This window comes from Parus major, chromosome 8, assembly GCF_001522545.3.
Source record: "Parus major isolate Abel chromosome 8, Parus_major1.1, whole genome shotgun sequence".
NCBI classification, from domain to species: domain Eukaryota; kingdom Metazoa; phylum Chordata; class Aves; order Passeriformes; family Paridae; genus Parus; species Parus major.
The window spans coordinates 498,254-514,163 of NC_031777.1; the positions used below are offsets into that span (position 1 = coordinate 498,254).

At 60.9% G+C, this 15,910-nt stretch overlaps 1 protein-coding gene across 1 annotated transcript in view; it reads right to left on the reverse strand.

The window, feature by feature from the left end:
* Window positions 1-3,073, reverse strand: part of PHGDH (phosphoglycerate dehydrogenase) — a 4,621-nt gene extending 1,548 nt beyond the window's left edge. Inside the window, exons 1-11 of the mRNA XM_015636925.3 lie at window positions 2,829-3,073; window positions 2,461-2,612; window positions 2,234-2,299; window positions 2,102-2,156; window positions 1,926-2,024; window positions 1,690-1,822; window positions 1,461-1,609; window positions 1,094-1,246; window positions 854-986; window positions 518-645; window positions 103-331 (exon numbers count right to left, since the gene is read on the reverse strand). Of these exons, the coding sequence (XP_015492411.1) occupies window positions 103-331; window positions 518-645; window positions 854-986; window positions 1,094-1,246; window positions 1,461-1,609; window positions 1,690-1,822; window positions 1,926-2,024; window positions 2,102-2,156; window positions 2,234-2,299; window positions 2,461-2,612; window positions 2,829-2,966 (1,435 nt within the window). The 5' untranslated portion in view covers window positions 2,967-3,073. The remainder of the gene's footprint in view (window positions 1-102; window positions 332-517; window positions 646-853; window positions 987-1,093; window positions 1,247-1,460; window positions 1,610-1,689; window positions 1,823-1,925; window positions 2,025-2,101; window positions 2,157-2,233; window positions 2,300-2,460; window positions 2,613-2,828) is intronic.
* Between the last annotated feature and the right edge of the window lie 12,837 nt (window positions 3,074-15,910).

The following is a 15,910-nucleotide window of genomic DNA, read 5'->3' on the forward strand; positions in this document are numbered from 1 at the left end:
CTCTAGGTTGGATGTGGGGCTGTCCCTGCAGCTCAGGGCTGACACAGGGACTGACTGGTCAGTGTGGTCAGAGCACTGGTATCAGAGGTTTTGGGGACTCACCAGTCAGTGTGGTCAGAGCACTGGTATCAGAGGTTTTTGCTCTGTAGATGAGGAGAGGGCCGGACAGTGGGGCCGGCTGCTTGAAGGTGGCCCCGTTGATCTGCCGCAGGACTGGGGTGCTGCCCTGCACCGTCCCCGTCACCTGGTGTGGGGTGCCCTGCAGGGACACCTGCAGCACACCGGTGCTGCTGTCGGGCTCGGGGGCCACATCACTGTGGGTGGTTGTGACCTGCCAGAGAGACACGGCCCCTCAGTGCCCAGGTCCTGTGGCTGGGGCAGGGATGTCCTCGGAAGCACCCCAGGGAAGCCCCAGCCTCAACGCTGCATTAGCAGCCCAGGAAGGTGTCCCCAGGTTCTTGCTGCTCGGTGGGGAAGGTGCACCAGGCTGCGGTGAAGAGCACAAATGTCCACACACCTTCAGCCCAGCCTCCTGGGCCAGCAGCGTGGCGTTCACCAGGGTCACCTCCTTCTGTGTCCCTCCAGCCAGCATGCCCGCGGCCACAGCAGGTGTCAGGTAGCTCCCAGCCTCCTTCAGGGCTGTCCCTGGGGTGCAGGGAGGAGATGTGCAGGAGCCAGCAGCAGAGAGGTCAGGCCCACAGTAGAGTGGCCAGCCTGGGGCTGGTCCTTCCACCCACCCAATCCATCCACCCACCCATTCCTACACACTCTAGGGCCCCAATCCCACTGTTAACCACCTTCCTGTCTCTCTGTTCTCCTGCCTGCCCATCGAGGTGCCCACACCCAGGCTCACCTAGGGTGCAGACCTGCACGCTGCCCTGCACTTGCTTGCCCGCCGCGCACAGCACCGTGCCCAGGGCCCTGGCCAGGGCGATCCAGGGCTTGGTCTGGGGTGCAAAAGCCTTGCTGAGAGCCTGCCCATTAACCTGGGGGAGAGAGTGAGCGGTGAGAGCCTGCCAGGGGTCCCACACGGAGCATGGCACCCACGGGTGACAGCTGAGGCACGGGGCTCAGGTGCTGCGGGGGGACTCACCACGCCGGTCAGCCCCTTCCCCGTGGCCATGTCCACGATCTGCATGGCGATTTCCTTGCCGCAGCGGCTCTGTGCCTCCCGTGTGCTGGCGCCCAGGTGTGGGCAGGAGATGACGTTGGGGTGGTTCACCAGGTCACGGTCCTTTGGGGGCTCCTGCAGACACAGTTCCATCCTGCCATCAGCTCCCAGCTGAGAGCTCGAAGCGGGGGTCGTTTACCCCACCTCCTCCGCAAGGAGGGAACCTGAGGAAGGCTGCTCCTGGTCCCAGCCCCACAGGCTTTACTAGGCTGCCCTGCCCTGCTTTGAGCAAAATGAAGGTGGTGCTGAGCCAAAGCCAGGCTTGGGGGGTCCCCACAGCCCCGCTCACCTGTGTGAAGACATCGAGGGCGGCCCCACCACACTGCCCTGACTGCAGTGCCCGCAGCAGCGCGCCCTCGTCCACGATGCCACCGCGGGCACAGTTCACCACCTGCACGCCACGGCGGCACTTGGCAAAGGTGCTGTCGTTCAGGAGCCCTGTGGAAGGAGGGCTGTGAGCAGAAGGGGGCTGCCCCAGCTCTCCCCAAACCTCCCCTGTGGTCGTGCCCGCTCCATACCCGTGGTGGAGGGCAGCAGCGGCGTGTGCACCGTGATGAAGTCGCAGCGGGGCCAGATCTGCTCCAGCGGCAGCTGCTCCACACCGAAGGTGGCTGAGACATCGGGGGTGATGATGGGATCGTAGCCTATGGTCTGAGGCAGGGCGGGCACTCACTCTCACAGCCTGGCACGGCGCCTCTGGCCAGGTCAGGAAGGTCTGTGCTCCCCATCGCTCCTCCCTGCCCTGTCTCCTCACCTTCATGCCAAAAGCCTGCATGCGAGTGGCCACCTCCCTGCCGATGCGGCCCAGCCCCAGCACGGCCAGCGTCTTCCCGTTCAGCTCCATGCCCATGTACTGGGGAGTGCAGGGACAGTGAGGCAGCGCACCCCACACGGACACCCCCTCCCAGAGGTGCTTCACCTGCCCCCTACCTTCTTACGGTCCCACTTGCCCTCCTTCATGGAGGCGGCTGCCTGCGGGATCTGCCTACAAAGGAGGCTGTGGTCAGCGCGGGGGAGGGGGCTGCAGGGCGCCCCTCTGTCCTCACCCTGCCTTGTGCTCACCTGGCCAGGCACAGGATCATCCCACAGGTGAGCTCGGCGGCGCTGAGGCTGTTCCCAGTGGGTGTGCTGGGGATGGAGAGCGGTGTCACTGGTGTGTGTCCCCTCCCCCGGGCTGACGGGGGTCTGTGCGCGCAGGGTGGTGCCAGGGGTGGGGAGGGCACCCTATGGAAGTCTCCCCGGCCTCCCCAGGATGACAGGCACGGATGTCCCCACACTCCTGCTCTTACTTCATGACCAGGACTCCCTTCCTGGTGGCTGCCTCCACGTCCACATTGTCCACGCCGGTGCCAGCTCTGCCCACCACCTGCAGCCTCTCTGCCGCCTCCAGCACCTCGGCCGTGACTTTGGTGGCCGAGCGGACGATGAGCCCATCGCAGTCCTAAGGGGTGACAGACACGGCGAGTGGCACCAGGGCTGCCTGGGTCACGGGATGGGGACTGCCGCTGCCGGGGATCCGCCGTGCGAAACCGGCCGGGCTCTTGCATCAGACGGGAGGCGGGGACCGGTCGAGGGGCTCCGCTGCCAGCGGGGACCGCCGGCCTGCAGCAGCACCCACCCAGCCACCCAGCCACGCGTGGGTGCAGCCCTGCCTCACCCGGATCTCCCGCAGCAGCTCCTCCTTGCTCAGCCCGGGCTTCTCCTGCACCCGGAGCCCGGCGGCCTGCAGGATCTCCCGGCAGCAGGGGTCCAGGCTTTCGCTGATCAGCACTTTCTGCAGCTTGCCCAGTGCCATGACGGGACGGGACGGGGGTGCCGGCTCTCTCCGCACGCCGCCCAGAGGCTGCTGCTGCCCCTCCGCCGAGCTAAAAGACCTGCGAGCGGTGCACGTTTTTCGGGCTCATTGGGTCCCGTCTCCATAATCCCACCTCCTTCCCTTCCCCTCCCCGCCCCAGCCCGCCCGGTCCCCCCTCATCCCCCCCCGCCCCCGGGGGAGGAGGGAGGGAGGAGGCGGGGGGAGCGGGGCCGGGGCTGGGCCGTGCCCCCCAGCAGAAAAGGAAGGACCGCCAGGACCCCGTGGGTTGGAGAGGCACGAAAAGCGGGGACAGCGTGTCCCGACCCTGCACGCTGCCGTCCGTGCCTCAGTTTCGCCGTCCCGCGTGTCACAGCTCAGTAAAGCAGGAGGGGGACAGCAGTGGCAGCCAAGATGGTGCGGGTGGCTCCCCACAAAGCTGGGGGTGCCCAGCCCATGGCGAACCCAGACATGGTCGCCCAGGAATGAGGCAGACCCAGACCCCCCCAGCTGAGAAGCGAGGCAGTGCCGTGGCCCCTGCCCATCCCCGATTTCATGCCTGCTGTTGAGCAATCCCCCTGATAAGGGGCCGGGGACACGGGGCCAGCCCTGGCCACTGGCTCCCAATGCCGTGGGGTGCATGGGAGCCACCCAGAAAACGCCCTCCAGGGGCAGAGCCAGGTGGCCGCGTCCAGTGACCTCTCTGTGGGAAGGGCTGGCCCTGGGACACGATGGTGAGGGGTCCGTGACACCGGGCATGGCACGGGATGCTGCCAGACCTTCACAGGCCACCTGGACCAGACACAGCCCGGATCCTGCCCAGGGAGAGCAGGGTCTGACCCTTCCTTCTGCCACCTTCCACACATGGCAGGGTGGGCAGAACCTACCCAGTGCTGCCAGGTCCTGATGGGATCGGGCCCTTCCCCAGGCTCTGCGTGCCCCGGGCAGCAGGTCTGGACCAAACTGTGAGACCTGGGCGATGCTGGAGGCTGTTAAAGCAAGCAGAGCCCAAGTGATGGGCCTGTCCCAGCAGACAGGACGTGGCCAGAATAGAATAGCTGTCCTTGCCGCAGGTGGAGAGAGCCCAGCCCCGTGGACAGCTGGAGCTATGGACAGCCTGGCACCACTCTGCCACAGCCAGGGAACAACCGTGACGCCAGAGCGGGGAAAGTCCAGGGCGGCCGGCTCGGGGTGAGAGATGCGGTCAAGGGCAGCGGCTGGTGAAATCTGCAGCGCTCCCGGCACGGCCCCTCGGCAGGGAGCTGTGACCCGGGGACCGCCACACGGCCACCCGTGGGCTGGGGACACCCCGGCCTCTGCTGTGGCCATTAGAACCTCGCTGCAGGTGCCCCGAGGACACACCAGCACCTGCCAGCCCGGAGCCCTGCTCCCCTTGCCGGCACCGCCCGGGGCCTCGGGGGCTCCCCTCCCACGCCTGTGCCACGTTTGTGCCGAGGACACGCGTGGCCGAGCCATCGCCGATGGGGACAGCGCGTTTGCCGGCTTTTCCCGGCCAGCTGGTGCCCTCTCCTGGGGATTGTGGCCAGAGCCACCTCCCCACGGCACCCCGGAGCTGCCGGGACACTGGGAGTGCTGGCGGGGTGGCTGTGCCAGCAGGCGTGTCCCCCCACTCCTGGAGGGGACCCAAGGGCTGGAGGGGGACCCAAGGGCTGGAGGGGGACCCAAGAGCTGGAGGGGGACCCAAAGCTGGCAGGGGAGCTGGACGGGTGCAGGGGGACTGGGGCTGTGCTGGCTGATGAGTCACAACGGGGCACAGCAGCCCTCTGCTGACCCCGTTTGTATCAGGTGTTGCGTTTGGAGTAAGAAATTTGGCAGAAAATAAACCCACTTATGTTCCAGTTGGTCTTCACAGATCAGTGGGCTGGGGACAGCTGAGATGAATTTCTGTGTGTAACCAATTTGGCACTATAGGTCTGGTCGTGTTCAGTAGGAAATTCCACGAGCGCTGCTTCACAAATAGGGCAGCTTATTAATTCAACACCATAGGTTTGGTGGCATTCCATAAAAGCCATCATACTCACAGATTCATGAATAGTGCAGTGTTTGGAAGCAGCAGAAATACAGAATTGCTGTTTTTAAATGCACCAGTTGCAATAGAGCTCTAACAATAACAATAATATTGTGTGATGATAATAACAGTTGTATGCAGAAACTTACCACAAAGGTGTCCCCTCTTTGGAGGAGGGAGAGGAGAGTAGCCCATTCTGTCTCCAAGGTATTTTTGGGTCTTCCTCCTAACCAGGTAAAATTCCTTATATCCAGCCCAAACTTCTCCCCCCACTCCTATAGAGCACAGCCTAAGTGGAGAGTATGGATCTATAAATGTGGCATCATGTGCCATTAAAGCTTATTAGCATATACAAGGACTGTGTGTTAATATTTAAATGGCCCTTAATCAGACAAAAGTTACTGGTTTTGGCCACTGTATCCTCCAAATTTCTGACTTTGTTCCATTTGTCAGAGCCAAAGCAGAATTACCCCATCACCACAGGAACTCCTTTCTCGCTCCAGCTCCGTGGTTCTCCATCCCCACAGGTAACACAGAGGGTAAGGACAGCGATCCTCAGCCCTCACCTGGCTCCTGGGTCACCAGGCTCTGCTGGCAGGTGTGTGGCCATGGGGGACAGCTGGCTGAAGGGCTGTGAGGGTGCAGGACAGAGCAGAATGGGGCCAAGCAACAGGGAAATAGGGGGAGGGTCCCTGCAGAGAGAATGGGGCTGGGGGAGGAGTCAGGGGTAGCGCTGGTTTTGGGGTGTCAAAGGGGACTTGGGTTTATTGGAGCTGGGATGGGGAGTGGCAAAGAGGAGGAAAGGGGTGGGGGAGATTGGGGGTGTTTGGTTGGGATGGTGGGTGTTCAAGGGGATTTATGGGGATCAAGGAATGGCCCAGTGGAGGACTGGGAAGTCATGGACAATTAGAAAGCAAGTGAAGGTGTTGAGGGACTGGAACAGTACCTGGGAACTCATGGGGCTCTGGGGTGGCAAAGGGAATTGGGGCTGGAGGCATCCAAGGACGACTGGGCAGGCAATTGGGGTGTCAGGATGGGTGTTTGGGGCTGCCGTGGGGGATCTTGGCTTGTTGGGTGTGTTTTGGGGAGACTGTGAAGTTGGAAGAAGGATTGAGAGGGGAGAGGAAGGGATCATGGATTGTTTCTGGGGGACTGAAGTGTGAGGGAGGATTGGGGCTCGGTCCAGAGGGACTGGACTGAGTGGAGTGGGGAATTGGGGTGGCTGTGTCAGCCGGGACAGCACGGCGGCTGGAGAGATTAAGGGTGGATGGATGGACAGAGGGATCAGGGAGAGGGCAGAGGGAGGGAGAGGGAAAGGAAAGATGCGGGGATCAGAGGGAGGGATGGAGGGAGGGAAGGAAGGAAGGATGCGGGGTCAGAAGGAGGGAGGGAAGGGTGCTGGGAGGCAGGGAAAGATGAAGGATGGAGGCAGGGAGAAGGAGGAGGAGGAGGGGAAGCAGAAGCGGGCGGAGCCGGCCGGTGCCGCAGAGCCGCCTCCCCGGCGCACGCTGGGCCGGCTCGGCAGCGCCTGCGGGGACCCGGCGGCCCGGCCCGGTGTCCCCGGTGGCCGGCCCGGTGCCGGGCGGCCCGGTGCCAGCCGGCGCGGTGCGGCGGAGCCCGGCGGGGCAGGATGCGAGCCCCGAGGCGGAGGTGAGCAGCGTGTCATCCGTGCGGGGACATCCGCGGCTGGCGCGGCCGGGGCCGTGCGGCTCGGGATGTCCGTGTGTCCGGGCACTGCGTGCGCCCACGCTGGGCTGTGCTGATGCCGCGACAGGTTGAGGCCCAGGTAGCCCCGGCCTGGGCGCCGCCGGGATGCGGGAGGGATGCGGGAGAGATGCGGGAGGGATGAGGGAGGGATCAGCGCGCTCCCTCGGGGCTGTGCGGGGCCGGACGCCCCCTGTCCCAAGCCCCATTCCCTTGGCCGTGGGTGTCCCTTCCTCCCGCTGGGGTCCCGTGGGTTGCGGCTTTGGGCTTGGTGGCTCTCTGGGCCCTGGCAAGCCAAGTGAAGTCGGGAGCCGCTGGTGTGCATGAAAGGGACCAGGAGTCCCTTGTCCAGCGCCGGGGGCACGCTGGTGTTCGCTGCCCTGTGCCGTGGGGACCTGTGGGTATCAGGGCAATGTCCGTGTGCCAGATGAGCGGGCAGGAGCCGTAGGGATGCTGTAGGATCCCGGGCTGGTGCCTGCACCATCACTAAGCTCTCCTCGCTGCGCTGGGCATGTGAGGTTTGCTGGGAGCTGCTGGGCCAAGCACGGCCCCGAAGGAAGGGGTTCAGGCTGCCGCTGTTGGTGCAGGGAGCTTGGCTTGCCCCATCTCCCCAGCCCCGTTTCCATCGTCCCCGCTCTTCCCCTGGCTCTGCCCATCGCCGGTTCCACGCTGAGCCGCTGGCCCCACCGATTGTCCCGGCACCTCCCCAGGGCTGCTGGGCCTCGGGAGCCGTGCCGGTGCCACGCCTGCGGTGCCGCCCAGCCCCGGCTCCCCCCGGGCTGCCGTGCTCAATGAGGACCTTGTTGCCGTGCCCCGTGTGCAGGTCGGTACCGTGCGCTCCGGGCTGTGCTCGCACACTCGGCCGGGAGCTGTCCCCGCTCCACCTCCTCCGTGGTGGCACTCCGCCCCTGCTGAGACATTTGTGCCAACGACTCAGCTGGGATGTGCCACGCTCTCCCTGGCCCTGCCTGGCCCTTGCCACAGCCCCTCTGCCAGCCTGGAGCCGCTGACACGCAGTGGCTGAGCACGGGGCTGGGTCCCTCCGTCCATCCCTCTGTCCATCCCTCTGTCCATCTGTCTGCCCGCAGGAGGTGATCCAGCAGCAGAAGGAGGTGAGTTGCTGTTGCTGGGTTCTAGTGCCCGGTGCTTTGGGGATGATTTACCCCAGGATGCTTTCCCCATGGGCAGCAGGCACTCTGACACAGCCCCTGTGCCCCGGGCCTGGCCGCCAGCCCCTCGTGGTCCCCTCACCCCGGGGTGCCAGTGCTGGAAAGTGGCTGCAGTGGGAGATGCTGTGAGTCACTGAGGGCTCTGAGTCAGGGCCGCGTGGTGCTCCTGGTGCCAGGGCTTGGAGGCAAGTGGGGGTGGGTGGGCAGTGCTGCCCGGTGAGTGCTGAGCCCCCCAGGGCTGAGCCCCCCTCGTTCTGCACTGAGCCGACAGCTCTGCTCCGTGCTCCGGGCTGGCATGAAAGGGCTCTTGTCCTCCTGCAGCCCCAGCAGCACTGCAGCGGCCTCCCCTTCACAGCAAACAAATTCCCAGTGTTGGGAGGGGGGAGCCCCCTCCCAGCCCAACCAGCCATGGCTGGCAGAGCCCTGGGCTCCTGCTGGCCCAGCGTTCCCATGGCCAGGCAGGGACTGCCACTCTGGCTGTGTGGGGGTGCTGCCTGGGCAGCTGGACTTTGGGAAAGTGGGGGCTTGGCTCATTCACCCCAGAGCCTGCAGGCAGCCACTGCCCTGGGCTGGCCCTGAACCAGTATTTTGTCTCCCAGGCATAAGGTTGTTTTGGGTTGTTAATACCATTGCCAGGGTCCCGGTCTGAGGCATTGTAACCAGCACAGATGGCCTGGTGTCAGTCAGCTGGGTGTTCCCCCCAGTAGTCTCTGCCCTTTCCTTTGTTTCCTTATCTGTTCCGCTTGTGTCACCACCAGGGACAGCAAGCCCTTCTCGAGATAGGAATATCTTGTTCCAGTGTCATTGAAAGAGTGGCAGCTAATGTCTAGTGTTCTCTGTGGCTCTTCAAACCCCTTTTGTCACAGATTAAATAGGGAACCGTGTTCACCGAACCCCTCATTCCCCATAATTATATATGATATATATTTATGGTATATGGTACCACAGGTATATGGGATCAAGCTGATGGAACAACCTCAGTTCTCTTAATAATCCTAAAGTTCCCAGAACTTGCTGCCACTCCTTTATGTTGATTCTGTCCATGTTCTGTTTTGTTTTCTGGGGTGTGCAAGAGAACAGGAGTGGCTTCTTTAATCCAGTGGACCCACAGGAACTTAACCTGATGCTGGGATGTAGGACTGCTCAAGGCTCACATTTTTCTGTGTGGGCAAAATCACCATAGGGTATTCTCCAACCAAATTGATTAGAGGGATGGAGCATCTCTCTGAGGGAAATTGAGAGAATCCTCTCTCTGAGACAATTTTGGTTTATTGAGCCTGGAAAAGAGAAGGCTTCAGGGGCACCTAATTTTGGCCTTCCAGTACCTGAAGGGAGCCCACAAGAATGATGGAGGGAGACTCTTTACAAGAGTATGTAGTGACAGGACAAAGGGGAATAGCTTCAAACTGACAGGGGGTAGCTTTAGATTGGATAGTAGGAAAAAATTCTTTATTCTGATGGTGATGAGACCTGGCCCAGGTTGCCCAGAGAAGCTGTGGATGTCCCACTGCCAGAAGCGTTCAAAGTCAGGCTTGATGGGGCCCTGAGCAACCTCAGCTAGTGGAAGGTGTCCCTGCCCATGACAGGGGGGTTGGAACAAAATGATCTTTAAGATTCTGTCCAAACCAGGCCATTCTGGGATTATTTGATGATGATATCATTGATCTACTGATATATTGTAAGCTTTGGGGGGCATGACTGTGGCTGACTTTGCCAGAGCAATAGTGGGAGAGTGTTTATATCCCTGGAGCAGCCTATTAAAATTATGCTGCACTCCCTTCCACCTTAGTGAAGGTGAATCAAGCCTTGTTGTGTCCCTGGAGTGGAATCACAAAAAAACATCTATTTTACATCCAGGGTTGCCATAAATGAGTGGGGCAGTCCCTGAAATTGAGTTACCAGTTCCTCGATATTTGGCACAGCAGTGGTTAAAGGCTCAGTATTGGCATTGGCATCTCTCTTTTCTCCAAACCTGATCCCACCCTGGCTATGTGCCAGTAATCAACAGTTAATTGCCATCTCCGTGCCAGTTTTTAGCCAAACTGGTGAATTACACAGGGTGAAAGTTTGGTGAGTGATCAATCGGTGAATGATACGGGGAGTGGGCTCTGGAGCTGATTTGTTTTTTTTCCCAAAGCAGCTGTAACTTCAGGAGTTCAGTTTCATGCTGCAGCAGAGAATTGCACCGCGGTAGCTTTTGAATGAGGGAGGGTAAGCGCCGTGTGGGGTGAATGCACTGCGGTATCTGGATTTCTTTTAGGGTCAGGGTTGAGCAGGAGGACCAAAGGCTGCTCTGCATCAGCTGCCAGGTTTGGCTGCTCAGAACATTGAAAGCCAAAGTGTTTTCATTGTGATCTTTTGCTGCAAAGTGAGGGGAGGACATGTGCTTATCGCCTGGGAGCCATAAATTAGCCTTGGTGGTTTGGCACGTAGCACTTGCTCTTTTCACTCCAGTGAGTTCAACTCTGTCCAGTTTCTCAGCGTCCTGCTGTGTTAGTAGTGGAATTCGTGTTCCTTTATCTATTAGAAATGTCATTAATAGTTGAGGAGGACCACCTGGAATCAGAATGTGTGGGCTGTTACTATGTATGCCCTGACAGGGTTCTACCTGCTGAATTTCAGTCTTGGCCTGGCTTATGGCCACAGCACTTTTCAAACTGGATCAGGTCGAATGGGGTTGTTTTTCTGCTGTGATTTCCCACTCTTCACCAAGGTTCAGTTGTCTCTTCTGTTTCTATAATGCATCTGGCTTCATGCTCAGGGGGATTTGAAGGAGACAAAGAATCGTCTTCCCCCAGTTTTCTGTCATTTGGGTCACCCCATATGTCTCCATCCTGTTCCTCAGGGAATATTAGTTTTCTAATCTGTATGATGTCAGGGGGATCGACAGCTCACACAAGCATCATCTCTACCTTTTTTTCCAATTTTTATTTTTTTTCTCCTTCTCTTCCTCTAAATGTTTCTGCAGCTGCTTTTCCCTATTTTCAGCTGTGGCCAGATAAATTTTTAAGTTGCTCCTTTTCTGATTTCAAAGCAGTATATTCTACATCTGCCATTTTTTAGGAGAGAGGGTGCTCTGATTTCCTTATGCACACAAGATCAGTGAGCCCTCAGTATTGCACCAAGAATTTCTTTATTGTTGTTTTTCCAACATTTTTGGGCCCATTCTATTCCCTCTCAGGATGGTGCAGAGTTATATTATTATTAAAATAATAATAGTATGCAGAAACTTAGCAAGGTGTTCCTGGCTTGGGACAAGGGAGAGAAGAATAGCCCATTGACTGTCTCCAAGGTATTTTTGCATATTATATCACAGGTTCATGTGCTTTTTTTGGGTGTTTTGCCTCCAGGGATATAATGAATTAGGATATCATGCCCCTGGCTATTGTTGCTTCCTTAAGTGTTGCGCATCTTGAGTCTCAGATATCTCTGGGTGTCACGGGTACAACAGGTGCAGGGTACAACACCTCTGGGTGCTTTGTCTCGGGGTATCACACTGGTTATGGTGTCTGGCAGGGCGCACAGCCACACCTGACGGGTGCTGGTGTCTCTAAAGTCACCGTGCCTCAGTTTCCCTCCATAACAGTCCCAGGGCCCCTACCATGGCTTGTGCCACAGGAATGTGCTGGTCCTCCTTGGCTTTTGGGGCTCAGCCCTGTGTGTGTGGGCTGGCATTGTGCCCACACTGGTGCTGGTGAGTGCCCACCTCCCTGCTCATGGGACCCCACCAAAAACCTGTTCAGGCTGACACTAGAAAACGAACATTTAGATTTCTTTATAAGGAAAAAAACCCCCCAACAATCCAGGGCTTTTTAAAAATTTGTCAGGGTTTCTCTTTCTCTCTTTCCTTTAAATCATGAAATGACTCACGCTCCTGAGCTGAAAATAAACCCGATTACGAGCTGGTGAGCCGTGACAGCGATGAGGAACAGGGTCCCTCCGAGAGCAGCCGGGGCCAGCGTGGCCCCAGATCCTGCCCTGGGGGCTGTGGGGGTCTGCTGTGGGGGCTCAGGTGGCCCTGACAGGGCTGCTAATGGAGCTAAAGTGCTGCTGAGGGGACACTGCCATCTACACAGCCCCCAGGGCCTGGCGTCTTTGCACTCAGAGCCGCTGCCCGGCGGCTGCGGGGACACACACGTGTGTCCCCACGTGTGCCCGGACACCGCTGGCACCTCCCCGTCACCCTCCCGGTCCCTCCGGCACAGCGGGGGTGGCACTGGTGGGGGGACCCGGCCTGGACCCCCGATGTTATGGTGACACGGCCGTGTGCTGCTCTCCGCAGGGACCCCTGCAGCAGCGACACTGTGCCAGCCGTGGTCCCCGGAGCCAGACACATGGAGGGTAAGGCACCCCGAGAGCCCCCCTGAGTGCCCCGCATCGCCCCAGGGGTGGCCGCTGGCTTTCTGGGCATCCCCTGGGCTCTGCTCTCCTCGGAGGCTTCGCTCGCCTGACTGCTGCTCGCCCTTGCTCCCTGCCAGCTTCCCAAGAAGGGCTGTGGGGTGAAGGTGATGAGGACCCTGTGCCAGCCCAGCCGAGGGGCTCCAGTGGTCCCTCGGGTGCCCAGCCCCAGCCGGACCCCCTGGTGCAGACGTGTCTCCTCCGGGATCTGGAAATGAGTCCCCTCGCCCACACACAGACCCTGCGCGACTTCGAGCAGGTGAGACGGTGAGGCGCTGGGACCCGGCATGGCACCGCCAGGGCCTTCCCGGGACCCCGCACGGCCCTCCCGGGACCCCGCACGGCCCTCCCGGGACCCCTTACGGCACCGCAGGACCCTCCCGGCCCTGCTGCAGGATTCATGCCGGGTGTGTCTCGGTCCCAGCGAGGTGTGAGCGCAGGAGGGGTGGCGGAGCAGGCGGTGCTGGCACAGGGAGAGGGGGCCGAGCCCGGCCGGGCGCCGCGCTCCCCTCACCGCCCTCACGGCTGTGGCGCGTGGAGGCCTCGGGGGCTCGGGTTTCACCAACCCGCTGTCCCCGCTCCAGCGATTCCTCAAATAGCTCTGGGAGGCGGAAAAAAAAAAGAGGAAAGGGAGAGCAGCGGGGCCAGCGACGGGAGCTGCGGGCGGGCAGGGAGCCTAGGCTGTGTCCCGGCGGCGCCATGTGAGGGGTGCCGGGATGCCCGCCCCATGGAGCGCCGGCCATGGCTAACGGGTACCGCACGCTCTCGCAGCACCTCAATGACCTCAAAAAGGAGAATTTCAGCCTCAAGCTCCGCATCTACTTTCTGGAGGAGCGCGTCCAGCAGAAGGGCGAGGACAGCCGGGACGATGTCTACCGGCGGGTGAGTGCCTGCAGGGGACGGGGTGAGGGGCTTTCCTCTCTTTTCTGGGAGGGAATGGGTGAAGGGAGTGTAGCCAGCAGGGTGCCAGGGAGGGCTTCGAGTACTGAGGCTGGGGGAGCTGCTGGAGTTTGCCCCTCGTTTCCTTTGACAGGAGTGGGGAGAGGGTTGGGAAGGGTGTCCTCAGCTCGGTGGGGTGCCCAGAGTGGGTGACAGTGCAAGTTTTGGTGGCAGGCAGATGCAGTGGGTACTCCCCATCCCGGCGCCGACAGGCTGAAATACCGCCCGTGCCACTCACTGACAGGAGCGCTCAAAGCTCTGCCATGGCGTGGGGGTCCCCCACGCCACTTGTGCTTCATGCCCGTGGGCAGCGGGGCTGGGGTGTCCAGGCAAGCGTGAGGGCATCCTACCCACCTCCTTCCTGCTCCACAGAACATTGAGCTGAAGGTGGAGGTGGAGAGCCTGAAGCGGGAGCTGCAGGAGAAGCAACAAGCCCTGGACAACACATGGTGAGTGGGGCTGGCCAAGCCCCTCACCCCGGGGCAGACATGGTGCCCATGCCCCACCTGTTGTGGCTTTGTGGGCATGGGGGTGTCTGCCTGCACCCTGCAGGTGTAGCAGTAGAGGGGCCTGCAGTGGAGCTGGAGGGGTTTGCAATGGGGCTGGGTACCCACAGGGCTCCTCTTACAGCCCTGGCGCCAGCCAAAAATAAAGGACAGCACCTGTTTGGTGGGGGAGGGCAGCGCCGTGCCCAGGGGCCATGGCATGGGCGTCTCACCGTGGAGCATTGATGGCAGGGGGGCCAGTGGCACAGCACCTGGCCAGCCCCTGGTTTTGGGAGTGTGTGGGGAGTGCTCTGGTGGGTCAGAGCCTAAACATGGCTTGGTGCTGCCAGAGGAGCCATGTCCCCAGGGCAGGACGTGGTGGGAGCCAGGCTGAGGGCACCTGGAATGGTACAAATCACCCAGCCCAGCTGGTTTGGGGTGGAGGCTGTCACAAAGGCAGTGCTGCACACTGCCAAGCCATGCCATGCTGCAGCAGGCTGTGGCACACCGTGCTGTGCCAGGCCATGCTATGGGAGATGCCATGCTGCAGCAGGCTGTGGCACACTGTGCTGTGCCAGGCCATGCCATGGCAGATGCCATGCTGCAGCAGGCTGTGGCACACCGTGCTGTGCCCAGCAGGGTGGCTGCAGAGAACCAGACGAGCCGCAGCCAGGCCGCGCTCCGGCAGCAGTACGAGGAGCGGCAGCGGGAGTCGGAGCATGTCTATGAGCTCCTGGAGAACAAGATCCAGCTCCTGCAGGAGGTGAGTCAAGGGATGGTGGGGGCTAGGGAGGAGCCAGGGGCTGCTGCCTGGGGGCTCACCCTGTTGCCATGCAGGAGGCCAGGCTGGCACGGAGTGAGGCCGAGCAGGCCACGGCGCTGGCCAGAGCCGAGGCAGAGAGATGCCGGGAGCTGACAGGGAAGCTGAAGGAAGCGACGAGGACAAAGCTGGAGGACAGGAGCGACAATGGCTGTGGCTCCATGGCCCAGAGGTAGATGTCCAGGACATGTCTCTATGCTGCCATCCTGTGCTGTGCCAGTTCTTAGGGACTGCCAAGGGGCAGTGATATGTGATATGAATGCTTGTGATATGCATGACTGAGGGGCTGTACATATCGAGGGTCCCCCCAGTGGGGGAGAGCTGGGCTGTGGGGAAGGGGGAGCAGTCCTGAGGCTGCTCTGCTTTGCCCCAGAGATTGACCTCTGTCAGCTGTCCCCAGTGTCACCATCTCAGGGCCAGCCCAGTGCTTCAGCATCCCTTTTGTCAATTTCAGGAGGATAGAAGAGCTGACCCAAGAGCTGGCTGCCAGCAACCAGCTGGTGGAAATGCTGTCAGCAGAGAAGCGTGACCTGCAGCAGTGCCTGGAGGGGTCTCCGGTCATGGAGGGGCAGGTAAGTGGGAAAAGGTTGGGAGACCCCAGGGAGGGGCAGATCCATCCGGGGCTTGGCTGGTTGTTGTCATCCCTGTCCCCTTCTGGAGCTGTGGCCAGGGCTGTGCCATGTTCAGCTTGGCAGGGTCAGGTGATTTCCAGGAGGAGCAGGGAGGCTCAGAGGACGCGGTGTGAGCTGCCAAGGGACAGGCCACCAGCCTGTGCCGTCCTTCTGTGGGCGTTGGTGCCGCTTGCTCCTGTCTGCCTGTTAGATCCCAAGTCTTAAAATACTCCTGGCAGCCTGGCATGGTGCCAGGCAGGATTTTGGGGCTGTGAGAGATCAGAGCGGCATGTTCCTGGCAGCTGCACAGCTCTGGCCATGCTGCTTATTGGTGGCTTGTCACTGTCCCCCAGCAGGCAGGGGCCATCGATGCATGAGCTGCCTGTGCAGTGGTCCTGCAGAGACCCTGCTGTGTGCCCACCGGCTGGCATGGGCTGCTGTGCAGGTGCTGGTGGCACTGTGCTGCGGGGCCATGCCCAGTCACACTGCCTGCTGGGGCTGGCCACTGGGGCAGGCTGGCACTGCGACCTGGCACTGGGATGGAGATATGGCCCTGGGGTGAGGATCCGGCACTGGAACAAGGATCCGGCACTGGGATAGGTGCTGGCATTGGGACAGAGACGTGGCACAGACACCGGGGTGGGGACCTGGCACTGGGACAGGGACGTGGCACAGGCACTGGAGTAGGGACCTGGCACTGGGACAGGCACTTGCATTGGAGCCAAGCACTGGTGTGTGTGTGTTTGTGTGCGTGGCTCTGGCACTGAGACAGGACCCCTACGCTGTCGCGTC